The 16,047-nt window shown below is 51.0% G+C and overlaps 1 protein-coding gene across 5 annotated transcripts in view; it reads right to left on the bottom strand.

The window, feature by feature from the left end:
* GPATCH8 (G-patch domain containing 8) overlaps positions 1 to 16,047 on the bottom strand; it is a 44,353-nt gene that overhangs the window by 7,074 nt on the left and 21,232 nt on the right. For 3 of the 5 annotated variants that reach the window (XM_088537171.1, XM_088537173.1, XM_088537172.1), the window contains 3 exons: positions 8,078 to 8,145; positions 7,575 to 7,661; positions 4,429 to 4,572 (listed from right to left, as the gene is read on the bottom strand). In XM_088537171.1, the coding sequence (XP_088393297.1) occupies positions 4,429 to 4,572; positions 7,575 to 7,661; positions 8,078 to 8,145 (299 nt within the window). Of the gene's footprint in view, positions 1 to 4,428; positions 4,573 to 7,574; positions 7,662 to 8,077; positions 8,146 to 9,998; positions 10,044 to 16,047 lie in introns of all 5 variants that reach the window. The other 2 variants (XM_088537174.1, XM_088537175.1) reach the window with 1 other exon arrangement.

Raw genomic sequence — 16,047 nt, 5'->3', positions numbered from 1 at the left:
CAACAGCTGGAGCCGCTCAGCCGAGGCTCTGAGCCCTGGAAACACAGGCAGGCTCCCCCAGGACCGGGGCTTTGGAGAAAATCCCACAGCTTTCCTGGAGCAAGGAGAGCGCTGGAGCAAGAGGCCACCTCCTGCTGGCTGCCTGGCCACCGCGCTGCCGTCCTGCGCCACCAAGGAGCCCCCGGGCAAAGGCCCTGGAGGGGCCAATTAAGGACGTGTAAAGGGGTAAATCCAAGGGGAAAGGCAGAATTCAGAAGCTGCCGTAAGAAAAGAGGAAGAGCTGAGCCTACACTGTGGCTATCCCCGCGTGAGATTTTGCCTGGGAGATTATAGCAAGGTGAGACTTCTCCGATCCCAAATTAAAGCACGCTGCTTATCAGGCTCGTGACCTGACAAAAAAAGTAGATTTTCTGAATTTAAGTTGCTGCAGCCATGCGATTCCACTCAACTGAGGCCCCATTTAAGAGCCACTCTATGCTTAAAATGGCACAGCAGGAAGATCACAATGTCCTCAGAAAAGATTCAGTTTGACTGAACTAACAATTTTGATTTTATTCCCTCTTCACTTCTTTCCCCAACAACGCCTTTCCAACCTATGGAAATGTCCCACAGAGGAACAGGACACCAACGCCCCCGTGACACAGGCGGGCTCGTCGCTCCCGAAGCTCGTGGCGCTCCCGGGCACAGCGCAGGGCTGCGCAGTTATTTACTTCACCCTGCACAGAGAGACTCCTTTTACTGCCACGTGTGTGTGTACAGTTAAGCGCTCGTGCCCATATTCAGGAAATACATGAAAGGAAAGCTACAGAAAGACCACGTTTTCCCTCCCGGTTGGAGCGAGTGCCTCTCGGTGAGCTTGGCAAAAGTTCCCTCGGAAATCTGCTCTTCACAACAAGTACTAAAGGAGCCCGTTTCTATTGGGCAGGGTCAGGGACTCAGGACAGCTCAGCCTCCCTGGGCTCGTAGGCAGCCCATGGCTACAGCACAAACCTCAGGAGGGGAGCAAAAACAAAAAAAAAGAGGGAGGAAAAAGGAGAAGAGAGCAGCCCCCAAATGCTGCATTAGTTAAACGCCCCGCGCTGCCCCGGGGCGCGGGACACGGCTCCCGGCGCGACCTGCATCATCCCGCACGCCAGCCCAACGCCAAACAGCTTTGCTCGGAGGCAGAAGGCAAACGAATCAGGGACCACCTTGGTGTAAGGCTGTAAAGATTCGTTTCCACCGAATCCAGCACCCGCAGAGCCTGTGGGGGCTCTCAAGGCCCTGGGCATCGCGTAGTGCCGCATGCCTGGGTACGCCCGGCGCCGCGCTCAGCACTGGGCTCCTGCTGTGGCTTCCTGCATTTTGCTTCCTCACACGTTGGACCTGTGAACTAGAGGCACCAGCACTGCCCCGATTCGGGGGGGCCCTTCGGCTCTGCTTTCCTGTCCCAGGAGCTAAAACAGCCACTAAAAGTACCAGGGCAGTAGAGCAGCTTTCCAGGACACTAAAGGAACTTATTTGACCTATGGTAACGGCCCTTCCCACCGAATGAATTTTCAGGGAACAGGGTTTACTTTTCTCTTGCAGTGCCACTTGTATGGGAACAGGTTGGTTTTAGTCCTTTACCTTCCCCTTGGAGAGACTGAATAAAGTCAGTGGTTTCTAAGGCCATCTGTATTTCTCATTTCAAGTATTAACCTTATTTAAAAAGAAAAATCTAGAAAACAACATTGCACACCCCCAGTAATGTTTAAAATACAGGGACTTAAACAGCTTTGTGCTAATAAGTTTACTTTCCCAGTTAAAGTAATCTAAATATATTGCCTTTGGCAAAGAAACTCAGTGTTGAGGCTCACTGTGCGGTGAGGTGACCCGGTTATATCCGCACCCTGCGAAAGCAGCGCACTCAGGACACAGGAAAACCTCCCCTTTAGCTGTTGGGTGTCAACAAGTTGATGGTGGGTCCAAAATTTAGCCGGGAGGGATCAATACACTTACCTATTGCCCCTGTTTCGCAATAATCTTGAGTTCCTTCCTGGAATACAAGACAGTGTCTTTGTAACTCGGGAGCAGCGAGGGAGCTGGGGGTGGGATGCTCTTCGCAGGGAGGGTCTCCCGGCCCGGAGCCAGGGAAGGGACGAGGCAGAGCGGCCCCGTCGCGGTGCTGCCAGCTCCAACCTCTCCAGGGCACGGAGGGCCCTGCGGAATCCGCTCAACAAGCTAAGGAAAACGAGCAGCCTGCCCCAGCGCTGCCTCTCCAGCACAGCTGCAAACCACTGCGGGTACCACAGGGTTGGCTGGCATTATCTAGGAGGCAAGAAGTTTTATTGACCCTTGGCATTTTTAGATAGGATATATACATATATATCCTATGTGACTACATATATATGTATATATAGTCACACACAGTTTACACCTAGTCTGCAAGTGCATCTCTTCCCTCTATGCAGAGACCCCTTGGCTGCAATAGGATTTTTTTTTTTTATCCTACAGGAATTGGGCAGAACGCAACCTCGACTCCAAACATCATCTCACCCACTTTAGCAACCATGAATATCCTCACTGAACAAAACTGTTCAGCACTGGAAGGGGCAAAAAGAAAGAGAGCAGTGCAAGCCTTTTTATTACAGTTAAATCTTCTGGGGATGTGACAAAGCTCTAAGTCAGTCTCATTAGCCTGCTTAAGGAAAATAACCATGCTTGCCTTTCTGTAACTCTGCTTTCTTGCCCAGAGATGCAGAATAAGAAACAATAACGTTTTTAAAGGCCCAGTGGTTATTTTAAAAAACCAACTGACGCCTCTGATTAGAGTGCCCAAAACGAGCCCGTCCTGTGCGCTGAACGGCAGCGGGACCAGCGGATTGTGGCACTTGTGCAAACGCACACGGCTACTGCTGCACACTGAGCCCACGGGTGACGTGTCCAGAACGCCACGCTGGACAAGCAGGTTTCTTCCACAGAACCCAGCCTGCCTTGGTGTCCAAGCTCCCCTGCAGCTTGGGGTTATTGCTGGGCCGTTTATCAAGAAATGGGAGGGCTCCTTTCCCCCAGCACCTGCCTGAAGCTGCTGCAGCAGATGCAGGAGCATCAGGTCCCTCGGCCACCCAACAGCAGCACCAAAACCACAAACCTTCTCTATCTACGAGCAGACTGAGCCACGCTGCATTCCCAAGGCTTTTCTCATCACTTCTCGCACCCTCTGCTTTTACAGCAGCAAGACAGTGCTTATTTCCCACAGGTTTATTTCTCCTTCAGCAGCATCTCCAAGTGCTAGAAAGCCTGGCACAGCGGGGAAGCTCCTGCCAGTTTCCCTATTAATGCCCGGCAGTTTTGAGCTGCTGCTGTCGCACTCATGGGTATCTCCACGGTGCAGGGTCAGGCTCGAGCAGGGCCTTCCAACTCCTAAGTGCAGCCCCACGATCGCGCTCGAGTTTCCACCGAGTCGATGGGAAACTGCAGGTGAAGGTCCCTGCTCTCCAGCACCACGTCCGGGCTGCCAGCCCTGGCCAAACAGCCTGCTTTCCCAACACAAGGCAAATGTATCAAATTCTGCTCTTAATTCTACTAAGCTGCAGTTCAGAGCACTCGAGCTGCCCTGTGACAAGGCCTCAGGTTAACGCTTCTTTAGTGAACCGTGGTGGAGGAACACGTCCTGAACTCAATACACACACAGAACATCAGTGCTGCAATGCCACATTTGTGTTATTAAAGCTGTTGCTTCGTGGCTATTTTGCAAGACTCAGAACTCTACAGCACATCCTCCAGATAAGTCATCAATACTTAAATTGTAGCAGTGCAACCATTAATCACTAAGATGACCCAAAAACCTCCTGTGAGCAATGTCCTCTCTGGAGAGGCCCAGTGCAGCTCTGCTGCACATCTGCATCTCATTTAGCAGCCTCAGATGTTCACTCAGATTCCACTAAGGCATGAACTTTTATTAACTGTGCAGTAGGAAGTGTTGTGTAGCCACTCCAGCATAGCCCTACCTTTGGGACCAAAGCCAATTCCACATAAATTCCGAATCCATCCTCTCATGAGGATTAAGCGATTGGGAAACGGCTCGTTTTTTTATCATTCCTTTGACATGGCCTGTTATTTCCTAGTCTGTTTTCAGCAACTTGACAGAACACAGACTAAAGTACTCAAATGTGCGGATCGCTGCGCTCCGAAGCAGCACCGCTTCAGAGCCCGACGCAAACGGGGAGCAACCCATAGCCACACATCCTCCTTCCAGTCTAACATCACCCATTCCTGCTCACGGCTAGTTCAGAACTGAGCTGCTTTTTACATGAATATTCTGCTGGGGACATAAAAATTTTACCCAACAGCATCAAAAACCTGCTCCTGGGGCTATTGGCACACTAGGGAAATTCAAAGTATCAACCAAAACAAGAGCAGGGCAGCGAACACGAGGCTGAGGACGGTGCTGCAGCAGCTGGTTACCTGCTTGTGCGCGTGGTCGTAGGAGTTGATGTGGTTGTCAAACTCCTGGTGCTTCTGGTACTGCTTGTCGCAGAGCTCGCAGTAGAAGTTTGCTCGGAGGTCTTCCAAAGCCTTGGCGATGGCCTTTTCTTTATCAACATAATCCTGAAAAATTAACCAAAAACCCAAATAACGCTTCAGTTCGACTTTCGATGCAGCGATCTGGAGGCTGAGTCACTCCTCGAAGGAAACGGGCCTTAGAGCACTTAGTGCCCAGCTCACTGAAATACTTCTCCTTAGCAAGCTGGTCTGCACAAACCAAAAGCTGGGAATAACAACTTTGGCAGCACTGCCAGTGCTGCTCCAGGCTGCCAGGAAAACGCCTCCTGGGACGACTGTGACGGCAAAGGGAGGTTCCAATCCCCACGCGGACGCAGCCGCCTGCTCCCGTCGGCCCTGCTTGGTGGAAGCAGATCCCAGCGCTCCCGACGCTGCTGCTCCCGCGCCCTGGGCACAGCGTTGCTCCCCTCCAGGCAGGGAGGCTTTCCCCGGAGCAGCGCTGTGCACGGAGCAGAGCCCAAGCGCGGCGGTTACGCGGGAGCGCGCAGGGAGCGGCCGGTTAGCCGGCTAGGATAACGATGGTGCTTTAGATGCTGTAGCCTCTGCATGGGGACAGAACTAACCCTCCGGCCAAAGGAAAAGCTGGGGAAGGGTGGCTTTAATAGAAGAGAAGGCGTTGACTTGATGCCTATTGACAAAAATGTTATAAATACTCTATGATAAAGAACAATATACTCGAAACAGCCTATCCTCCATAGCTACTTAACACGGCACCTTCAACACTGGAATAAATGTAGATCATAAAAGGCAAAAATAGCATAATATGAGAAAACACACACGAGAGGTTAAAAGAGTCAGTCTCCAGAACAAGCTTCCTATGGGAAATGTCCTTATATTAGGAAGGGGAGCTAGCAAAAAACACAGACGAAGCGTTTCTAAATGTGTTTACAAAGATTTTGTACCGTGTGCCTCACATTTATCATCCCAAAATTACATTTATATGGTGCTGTTGAGCATATTTACTACAGCACAAGATGAATTGCAAAAATTTCAACACCTAGGAGAAAGCAAATCTCAAAATTCTACTGTTAAAAGGCTTTTAAAATATACATAAAGCACTACTGCACTTCTTAAAAAAAAAAAAAAAAAAAAAAAAAAAAAAAAAAGGCTGTTTCAGGCTCCTGCTTTCTCGGTTCTATTACCCGAGGCCGAGGTCTTGCTTAAAAAAAATTGTATCTGCAGGCTGGGCCCTGCCGCGGGTCTCCCGAAGCCGGGAAAGGGAAGGAGAGCAGCGATGGCCAAAGCTCTTCCGAGCGCAGAGCCGCTTCCTGCGGAACGGGCCGTTCCCCCGGGAGCCTCCTGGGGCTGGAGCGCCAGCAGTGCCCCGCAACGGGGCGGGAGGCGCCGGGACTCGCTGCTTTGCTGCTGCTGCAGCGTTGCCCCCCGCTGCTCCGAGGCTCCTGCAGGGCTGCTCAGGCTGCCGCCCCGGTTGGCAATTCCGGAACGACTCCTGCGGAGCAACGGCGAAACGCACACACGCGTTTGGGCTCTATGGGATTTTCACAGATTCATATGGAAAATGCAGGAGCTGGGCAATATCCATGGGGAATCCATGGTAATAAAAATCCATGGGAGTTGTGGGAAGCGCTACCGCTCCACAGAGTTCCTGGGAAAAATCCATGGGAGTTGTGAGGAAGCACTACCGCTCCGCAGAGTTCCTGGGAAAAACAGGGGCTGCATCCGAGGAGGAGGAGCCCGGCACAGGCAGCTGGGCACACTCAAACGTGCTTGAAAAGACAACTGCAAGAACTAGGACCTGCGCCGCAAAACTGCCCTGCAGGCTCGAGACCAAACATCATTACAGGCAATTCACACGAGAGCCCTCCCAGCCGCCTGTGGAATAAATGGTAATTTGCTTCTGCAGCTGCTGCTGCCCGAAAATCCCCTGCGCCGCAGACGGGGGCGAGCCCGAGACCCCGCGGGGCTGCCGTGCTGCCCTCGGACACTAATGTCACAGCGTGACCCGTCTGTGCACCGTGCGCCTGGGCACTGCGGCCCGCGCAGGAGCTTAGTGCTGAGAACACTAAGGGCTCAGCTTAGCAAAAAGACATAAAAAGAAATTTTTTAAAAAAAGCAGGAAGACATAAATTTTTGTAGCTGAACAAACTGCCTGCAGCATTAGCAGTTCAACCAGTGCAAAAGCATTTTAGATCTGCCATGGTTATGTTTAATTTTAATGGAATGGAAACTACCTTCCCATTATTCCTCCAAGAATGGCAGTTTATGCAAAACTGCTTTATTCCACTATCTCCTACTCTTCTCCAACCCCCTCTCAAGTCCCAAGGAAACGGGATAAGGAAGCTTTCCTAAGACTCGATGTGCTTTTCCAGGCTGGTGAACAGAGGAAGGGATTAAAGGCCTGGCAAAGCCCAGGCTCCCCGGTGCAGAGCGGCCAGCTGGGTGCTGCTGCACGGGGCCCATTTGAATCATTTATCAGCCATTGGCTTACAAAAAACCAACACAGCCTTCTTAAATCCCGTGGGAACGTGAAATGTATATTCTTTAATGCTGAGAAATACTCCTGAAGAGATAGAGGGCATTCATTTCTCAAAATTGGAGCCATTTCCTACCTTTTTAAAGAAAACATGATTCCTGCAGTGATTTGACAGTATTTTTTCCCCTCACTGCTTACTCGATAACAAGAGCTCAACCCCCTTGCAGTGGAGCTGTCCACGTCCAAGCTGCGCGTGCGGATCTGGCACTGCCAGGACGGCAGGTCTGCTAGGAACCCTTGGCAGTCCTGGGTCTAGGGAAGAAAATTATCTGCCCACCCCAGAAGGGCAGAAAAGCCCATTGGTAAAAGCTCTGCGGCTCCCCTGCAGCTCTTGAGGAGCTAAAGAAACACCAAGGCTAATTCCAACAAGTGAAGAATCAGTTTGACATCTAAGTAGTGTCAGTATTAAAAAAAAAAAAAAAAAAAAGAACAAAATAAGTTCAATTCCTGCTACTTTAACCAGAGCCTAGTGCCAAGAGCTCTCTCCCACCAGGATAACCGCTCTCCTGCTCAGCCCCCAGCAGCTCCGACACCACCGCAGCCGTTTCAGTACCTTGTACTTCTGCCTCAGCTCCTCGGTGTCTTCCTTCTCCACTTCCAGCACTCGCCTCCGCTCGGTGGCATCTTCGGCGTAGTCGAGCTTTGCAGAGAAACAAAAGATGCAGTTTGCCCCATAAACGCTTTGTGCTACTGAGGCTGCCAGAACGTCTAATTTAAAAGGTGGGTTCGAAACAGAACTGCTGCATATGGCACTTTGCTCTCCTTGTTTTGTCATCCCACATACAAAACAGGTCATTAATCCTTCCGAGCTGGTGGCTCCTAGCAGGCCCATCCACTGCCAGCAGCAGCTTTGGCTTTAGGGGAATGAAGCTCCCAAAGCCAAGGAATTTCGGAGAGTATCCAGACCTCTCAACTAGATAATCGAGGTATTTTGCAGGGAAATGTTTCCTAACGGGGCAGATTTAAGAGCTAGGCTTTCTTCAGGTTTGTTGCACGTGTTCCTGCCTTCAAATGTGTCCCTGGAAGCCCCGAGATGCAGCGGAACACGGGACTCACCTCCATCTCCATGCGCCCCATGCCCATGACATCGTACTTGACGACGATAGGGATGGGATCCGTCCTCCCTGCAACAGGAACACACGGAGGCGGTGAGAGGCCCGGCCGCGGCCGCCACGCGCTCGACACATTGGGTTTGGGTGGTTAGAGATCTTGCCTTGGAGTGCAGAGACCAGAAAGCTACAGTGAACCAAACACGAGCCATTCTCACAGCTTACGTCCAAAACCTGCTGCGCGGCTCCAAAGCGGCTGAAGTTCAAGGCACCTGGAGTGCTGCTGAACATTAACCCGTTATATAAAACCTGCCTGTGGTTAATGTGCAACCGTGGCAAGTCCTAGTGCAGGACCCCTGGGGAAGGAACCTTCTCGGTGCTTCCACACGAGGCAATATCTACCTCTCACCTCGTGACGCCTCGGGGAAAAATAAAACCATTAAACATATTTTCTGGTGTATCACACTAATAATTAATTATGCCTCTTGTAGGAAAACGTAGAAGCTGCCATCCCAAATTTTGCACCTTCTCAAGCCAAAGCCCTCTGCTCCTGGGGGAGCTGCTCTAGCCCTGGCCCCTGTAAGCTGTGAAAAGGGCTCGCTGCGAAGAAAATTGACTTTGAACTAATCAAACTATGCTGGAGATTGTTTAAAAAAGAAAAAACAAAAACAAAAAAACATATCTTTAATCCACTCATAACCAGCCAAACAAAGCAAAATGGGGCAGACAAGCACTTTACTACCACAGCTTTTTTTTTTTTTTTTAATTATTATTATTCTTGTTTTACATCACAACTCGCGCTGGTCGTTGTGATGTAAGCCCACCGAGAAGCACTTACCTTGGCCGGCGCGGACCTCGAGGGAAAAGCCAGAGCGTTCCCGGCCCCAGGGCGGCTCCGCACACACACACGGACATTATACCCTTGGGCTGGGGGCGCCGCGCGGGCACCGGCCTGCGGTGGCACCGGCCTGCGGGCGCCGCGGGGAAACGTCCCGGCGGCCGCGCGGGCACCGGGGCCGCTGCAGCTCCCTGTGCTCCAGGGAGCCGGCGCTCGGGCCGAAAAGAGACACCGAATTGTGTCCCTGCTCACACGCCCACAGCTTTATGGACGGGCGCATTGAATCCAGGCCAAAAGGCTTTGCTGATCCAAAGCAGTGCTTGGAATCACGTTTTCATTCGGGTGTTTGAACCGTTTTTTTTCTTCCCCCCTCCCCCCCCAATTTGGGAACGTTTCTCTGAAGCCCAATGGTATAATAAAGCAGTGACTGCAATTTTTAGCAAAAGGACCAAATTAAACACAGGTTATAAAAATGACTTCCTAAGTGCAAAATCACTTATATAATGTCTCAGCCAGAGATTTATCGGACAAGCGGCAAACCCAATGGAATCACTGGCAGCAAGTGCCTGTGATTTTTACTCCCCCATTTTTTTTTCTTTTTTGGCTTTTTTTTTTGGTTTATTTTGCTTTTGTTTTTTGTTTCTCCAGCAATCGAGGCCTTTCGATGCAGCCTCATTGCCCTGGCAAGCCCCTGCATCCAAACGGTGCCATCAGTACTTTTGCCTTCTAAGGCAGTCAAAGTTTTCCAAAAAATAAATAAAAAATAAAAAAATAAAAAAAATAATCTATTTGTAAAACGCAGTAGCAAGTGCTAGTGCCCATCGTGTTGGGAAAAAAAAAATCAGGTTTGGACAGTATTAGAAATTTACGTTTCAATTGATTTTTGGCAATTCTAACACAAACAGAAACATCCCTTCTTAGCAAATACCCTTTTAATGAACAAGGATCAGACAAGTGTGCATAAAGAAAGGAAAGGAAAGGAAAATGAAAGACCAAGCAGAAGGATGATGGCTACAACAGAGAAAGTAAGCCTAACATATTGGTGCACTGATGACAAAAGGAGTAATTCAGTCTGAAAATAAAAAATTACCACTGCTAAGTTTACCATCACCACAACAAGTCCAGGATCATAACGCTGTAAAAAAGAAACACCATTTGTTAGGCAGAAACCATGAGGGCAGCGAACAGGCGGTTTGCGGCGGGCAAAGCGCGGCCGAGGCGGCTTCCGCACCCTCCTCCCAGCACCGGCTCTGCCCCGCGCCGCCGCCGGCGCTTTGCAGAGGTTCCCATTAGTTTGGGGCTGCTTTTGCGACCTGCCGCTCGCCGGGCGGTGGAAGCGCTTTAAGCTCCTGGGGGGTGGCCCGAATTTAAAAGATGCCCCCGGGGCGCGCGAAGGCAAGCGGTTAAAACACACAAAACAAAGCAAGCAAGCAAATGGAAAACCCAAATCTGGATTTTTATGGCGATTGCAAGTGTTTTGGGTCAAAATGAGCCATGTTTGCTGGAGAGCGCATTCAATGCTCAAAGTGATGCCTTTGTTTTCGCTTTAGCCGCTATTTCATTCAGCATGAACTAACCCGGCAGCCGCGCGGCTGTGCCGGCTCGGAGCACAGCTGCGACGGGCACCGAAACCGGGGCCCTGCCGGCCCGGCGCGGGGAGCACCACCCCACCAGCACCGGGGGAAACAGGACTTCAGCGAAGCCCCTTGAGTTCCTCCTCTAAAGGGCTTCAGGACAACTCACTGCAAGGCTACCCCGCATCGCACCAGCATCGTTAGGGCCGCTAGCAGCGCCCAGCGTCGGCTCTCAGGAGCCGCGGGGCTCCCCGACGTCCCCGTTGCCCCTTTCCGAGGGAAAAGCCGAGTTTCCGTGAAAGGGCAACAAAACCCGACGTTTCAACTCGCTCTCGAGGGCTGCGCACAAATAACCGACCCTCTCCCCTGCAGAACGGGTGCGTTTTCCCCCTTCTCCAAACACACACCCTGGAAACGCCGCCTCCTTCCCGAGGCGCCCTGCAAGCTCCTGCGCACGCAGGCTGCTCACCCTGCGCTCCATTAAGCGCTTTAATTAATAAAGCATTGCCACGTAAGGGAAGCACTCGTGTAGAACGGACAGAGCATGAACCAGCACGAGCACTGCACCTTGGGAAAAGCCATCTTAAGAGTAAACCACGTGTGCAATTATTTCATTAAAAATTAAATAAAACCTGGTGGATATCCTGCTTTGCTCCGTGCTTTCCCAAGAAAGGATGGGCTTTTTCGGGCAGTTTGTGGAGCAAGTTTCCTATCCCCTAATCTGGCAACGCTCCTTCGCGGCCCCGCGCCTGTGCAGCACCGGCGGGGGGACCCGCAGCCGCTGCCGCTCAATCTCATTTATTCTTAACGGCACCAGGGTATCGCGCATAAGCAGAAGCGTCGTTGCCAGCAACGTTATAACTTAACCGAACCGGGGAGGACGATTAACGCTGGAACTCAGGACTCGTGGGAGCGTTCCGCGCTCTCTGCGAGGTCGGCGCTTCCCGGGCACCCGCTCCTGATCCGGACTCCGGGGGTGGAGGATGCTCTGCTCTGAAACAGGACCCGGCACCAGATGGCCCCGCCAGCTGAGCCAGCCCAGAAACGGTGCCATTGCCAAGACTAGTGCAAGTTTTATTTATTTATTTATTTTTTAAACAGACAGGATAGTTTTTAGTAGCAGTGACTGGGATTTATGGATTCAGAATTCCTCCCTCCAGCCATGCTTTAGAAAAGAAAATATTACCGCAGGTCTGTTTAAAAAGGGAGATTGGAAATAAAGCTGTCTCAAGGCAGCCATGGGAAGCTTTGGGCTCGTGTTCTTTGATTTACTCCAATTTTAAGGATCCGTTTAATTCCCTGTGGCAGAAGGGCCACCACAGGCTACGGAAGGCAACGGGTGCCAACCACAAAGCCCCTGGCATGGGATGTGACCATGTTAACTGCACCCGCTCTGTGACGACTTGAAATGGCAGAGAGCCCTCTTGGTTGCAGAAGAGTTTCAAAGATCAGGATTCTGGAAAAAGTCCCCTGGGTCTTTATGAAGCCAAAGACCTGTCACTTTGGAGCATCTAATCGCTCGTTCAGAACACAAAACGGAGAGGGACGAGGGAGTCCAGTCATATGTACAAGTGAGCAAGGCCTGACATGGACCGTGGTAAGAGTCAGCAAAGGGGGTACTTCTGATTTTTGCAGAGAGTCACAGACGAATCAAGGGATTTTTGTCCGAAACAACAGTGACAACTGCGGAGCTCCAGGAGAGAAGTTGGTTTTCAAACAGGCACTGAGGACACCACGAGAAGGACAAGCTACCAACACGCAGCGCGTGAGCACTCTGAACCCGAGCTGCGCGGTTCCGAGGCCCCCAGGACACGGCGCGCCGCGCTTCCCGCCTCGGCGCTCCCGTGACTGCTGCGGGCAAGGGCACTCCCCGAGCTCCCCGGCGCCGGAGGACGGGAGCCGCGGCTGCCCCGGAGGCCAGCTCGAGCCAGGCCCGGCCCTCGTCGCCATGGCAGGGAGGGCCTGCGCCAGGACCCTGCGAGGCCGGCACGGCCACACGGGTGCAACAGCTCAGAAACGCACGGCCACAAGCGGCAACAAACCCCGAGGCGAAGCCGGGAGAAGGACCCGCTGCGGCAGGGCCACCCCGCTGCCCAGAGCGGCCATCTCGCTGGCGGCACCAGCCAGGCCACCCGCAACGCGACGCCCCGCCACAGCGGCAGAGCCTGGCCCCGCTGCGGCCGCCAGGCCCTCCCGGGCGTCGCCACAGGGACACGGAGGCTGCTGGCGGAGAGGGGACTTTCGAGGCCGCATTACCCTGCTTTGTAAACACTAACTGAAGGTGTAACTGCTTATTTGAATTAAAAAACTCTGCGGTGATTTACATGGCAAACAAAAGCCTGGAATCATTCGTCTATGCCAGAATTCGCGTTCCCTGGGAGGACACATTAAGATATAAGAAGATAAGACCACGTTTGCATTTTTTTCCCCATCAGAACTTCCGAATCATTCAATACTTAATGAATAAAAGCACTATTAAATACTTTTATCTTTCTCTTCCATGCTTTCTTATATTTTATTGCAAGGCCTCAAGAGCCAGAAATAAGTACAAAACTCCTCATTTCCTCATGGTGTTTATCTCGGGACCATATTGTTCTACATCCTCAAGGCTTCACAAACATCTATTCCGTTTCCTATGTGAGATCAGAAGACTTAACGGATGGAAAAAAATGTATTAATACATTAGCCTGAAGCCATCGGGTGACCTGGTGACAGAGCCAGTTTCAAAGCCTCCGGCATGCACGGCCTGAGCTCCCTTCTCCAAGCTGCAGCTACCAAGCAAGAACTTTTGCCACCGGTGTCCATTGCTTAAGTCAAAACCTGTGGAATAGCAACTCTAACCAGCCTGAGCTCCTGGCTGAATATTATCACCGGAATTGCCAGATACTCCTTGCCTTACCACAGGATCATCTCCTCACGCGCGGGTCCTCCCTCTTTGCTGCACAGCTCCTCACGTTACTTTAGACGTTCCTTGCTTTCTCTCTACACCTGCTCAGTAAGACGGAAAACCAGGGCTCGTCTGAACGGATTTGGTTAAGAACATTCCAAATAAGAGCAGCATCTCACTAATACAGTGAAGGGGGGAAGAGGGTGATTATATTTATCACAGAATTTGCAAGTCAGAGAGCAGGAACCCATTTGCGCTGCTTTTCTTGGCATGGTTTCCATTTTAGACTAAGCTGCAGTGGGAAGGGATCTGAATTCTAGCATTTTCTAAGAAGTTTGATCCCCTGACTTTGCAACATATTTCAATAGAGCTTGTAAGATAATTTATGGGCTCTATGAAAGGATAAAAAATACAATCAAGTTGTATAATGCACACTTAGGGCTACTACCTCCGCGCCACCAGCAGGATTTATCCCGTGAGCTTCCAGCACACCTTGACCACCAGCAACATCACTCTCTTGGCCACATCTAAAGGCCTTTTTTCCCCTCTCTCCTTTTTCAACCCACTTGGAAGACAGAGACCGCCGAGGAAGGGGCTCATAGATGTCCATGGCCTCCCAAGAGCTCCCACGCAGCGGGATATCCTCAGCCCCCAAACTTGCCTCTGACCGCGGGCAGCCTGCCCGCTCCGCTGCGGCAAAGCGCTCGCCCTGCTGCTCTCCAGGGAGGGCCAAGGAGCCCTTTGGATTATTCATGCTGAAAAGCAGCCAAAAGCTTGCTAAAATTATAATGAAGGAAAAGCAAAATTATTAGAACATGATAATATGCCCTGACCAGAATCAGGGGGCAAAAGACACTTCTATGAGGCTGAATAATACAGCTAGAGTTACTGCTGCTTGTACAGACCTCTCCAGAAGGCTTCTCCCTTTTGGAGGCATCACTACCTGCTTCTTGTTATCTGAAACACAGACATAACCCAAGTACCAAAACACCCCACCAAGCCCTGCCATTCCGCTGAGCACATCTGCAATAAGTGACAAAAGGGCTGCCCTGGCAGACTAGCGAGGAGGAAAATACCTAAGGTTTGCAGACCCCATCCATTCCCTCATCAACATCCCCTTTGGAAACCGCCTGCATTTTCAGCAGCTGGTTCCTGTGGAGCTTCCCATCCTTCTCTCCTTTCACAGAAAGCAGCAGAATAACCAGGAAAACAGGACAACTGCGGCCATGACTTGCTAATATCAGAACTGCAGCCACTAAACATCCTTTGGAGCCCGTCCACCTGCTCCTAGTCACCAGGCCACCTCTAGGGGACATTCTGCAGCACAAACCCACCAGGCAGGGTCACTGCCCTGGGTGTCCTCAAACCCCTCCGAGCACCCTCAAACTCCTGCCCTGCCTTCGTCCTGTTCAAGGAAAGCCTTCGTCTACCCCTTCCATTTCCCCACTGTTTTAGGTTTAAGGTAGCTTTAGCTACCTTAAAATTGCTAATTTCCTACTTGCAGATACCCCTCCTAAAATATTACCAACCTCAAATTAAATTTGCAAGAACCAAGAGGGAAAAATGGTTTTAGCACTGCAAAACAGTGCTTTTTTTTTTTTTTTTTTTTTTGGTAAGACTTGTGGACAAATTGGAACTGATGAGAAAATGTGGAGAGAAGCATATAAAAAAGTTTCAGAAGTATAATGAACATTTTACTACTTCTGCGTGTCAATCTTTCAATGCTTTTTATGATAATAACACTGTAACTTCATCTGAAATATCTATTTCAGGACAGGATTTTAGAATATTTAAATTCAGGACTTTATTCAGTCTTCTGGTTCCCCTTTTGAGCCTGGCATAACTTTTCTGGTTATTCCCCATTCTCAAGTTCTTTTAGCCCATGAAGGTCTGACAGGGTTTTTAGCATATTTCACCCACTCTTTTGGCTAATCTTTTCTTTTTTCCAGTTAACTATAGATTTCTAGATTATCAATTACACCTGGTCTCCCCCCAAAAAGGGAAATGCTCTACACTTACCATTTTCTTGTTCATTAAAGCAGAACCAACACATAATCTTTATAAAGGAGTGCTCCAGAAGCTGCGCTTTGCAGATGAGAAGTGACTCCCGGCAGCTGGCAAAGCCCCGCTCTGCTTTCTCGCACTCACTGGCAAGTTAAAACATCCAAGGTTTCCAAAGATGCTACAAATTGCTTGGGGGTAAATAAAAGGGGAAAACCATAAGGAGAAGAACTGAGCACAGGAACGGTTCTGCTGGATTTGCTACGAGGTTCTCGGAGCCGCCCCGCAGGCGGAGACCGCGGCGCTGTCCATGCCCAGCGCTCCCTGCAACACGGATCCAATCCCAAACCGGACACGCAGGCAGTTACGCCCGGCACGGCGCCGCGTTGGACACGTTGGGGATGGCCCGCGAGCGCCGCTGCCCTGCGGGGCGGCTCCGTTCTGATTGCAAACCCTGCCGAGGAGGAGCTCGCAGCTGGGGATCGGCCTTGGGCAACAGCAAATGTTGCCTGTAGCAGTTTTCAAGTGGGAATTTTAGCAGATTCCGCCTCCCAAACGGAGAGGAAAGCACCCAAGGGATGGAGGGTATCCACAGCAGCTGCTCAGCGCGAAGGAGGCCGCTTCGACAGGAGTAACACAGCGTAAAGGTTGTGGTTGAACAGCAGCGTAACAGCACT

This window comes from Tinamus guttatus, unplaced genomic scaffold (assembly GCF_059628265.1).
Source record: "Tinamus guttatus ecotype Peru unplaced genomic scaffold, ASM5962826v1 Tinamus_guttatus_pri_ptg000732l, whole genome shotgun sequence".
NCBI classification, from domain to species: domain Eukaryota; kingdom Metazoa; phylum Chordata; class Aves; order Tinamiformes; family Tinamidae; genus Tinamus; species Tinamus guttatus.
This window is presented reverse-complemented; position numbering and strand designations above follow the sequence as displayed.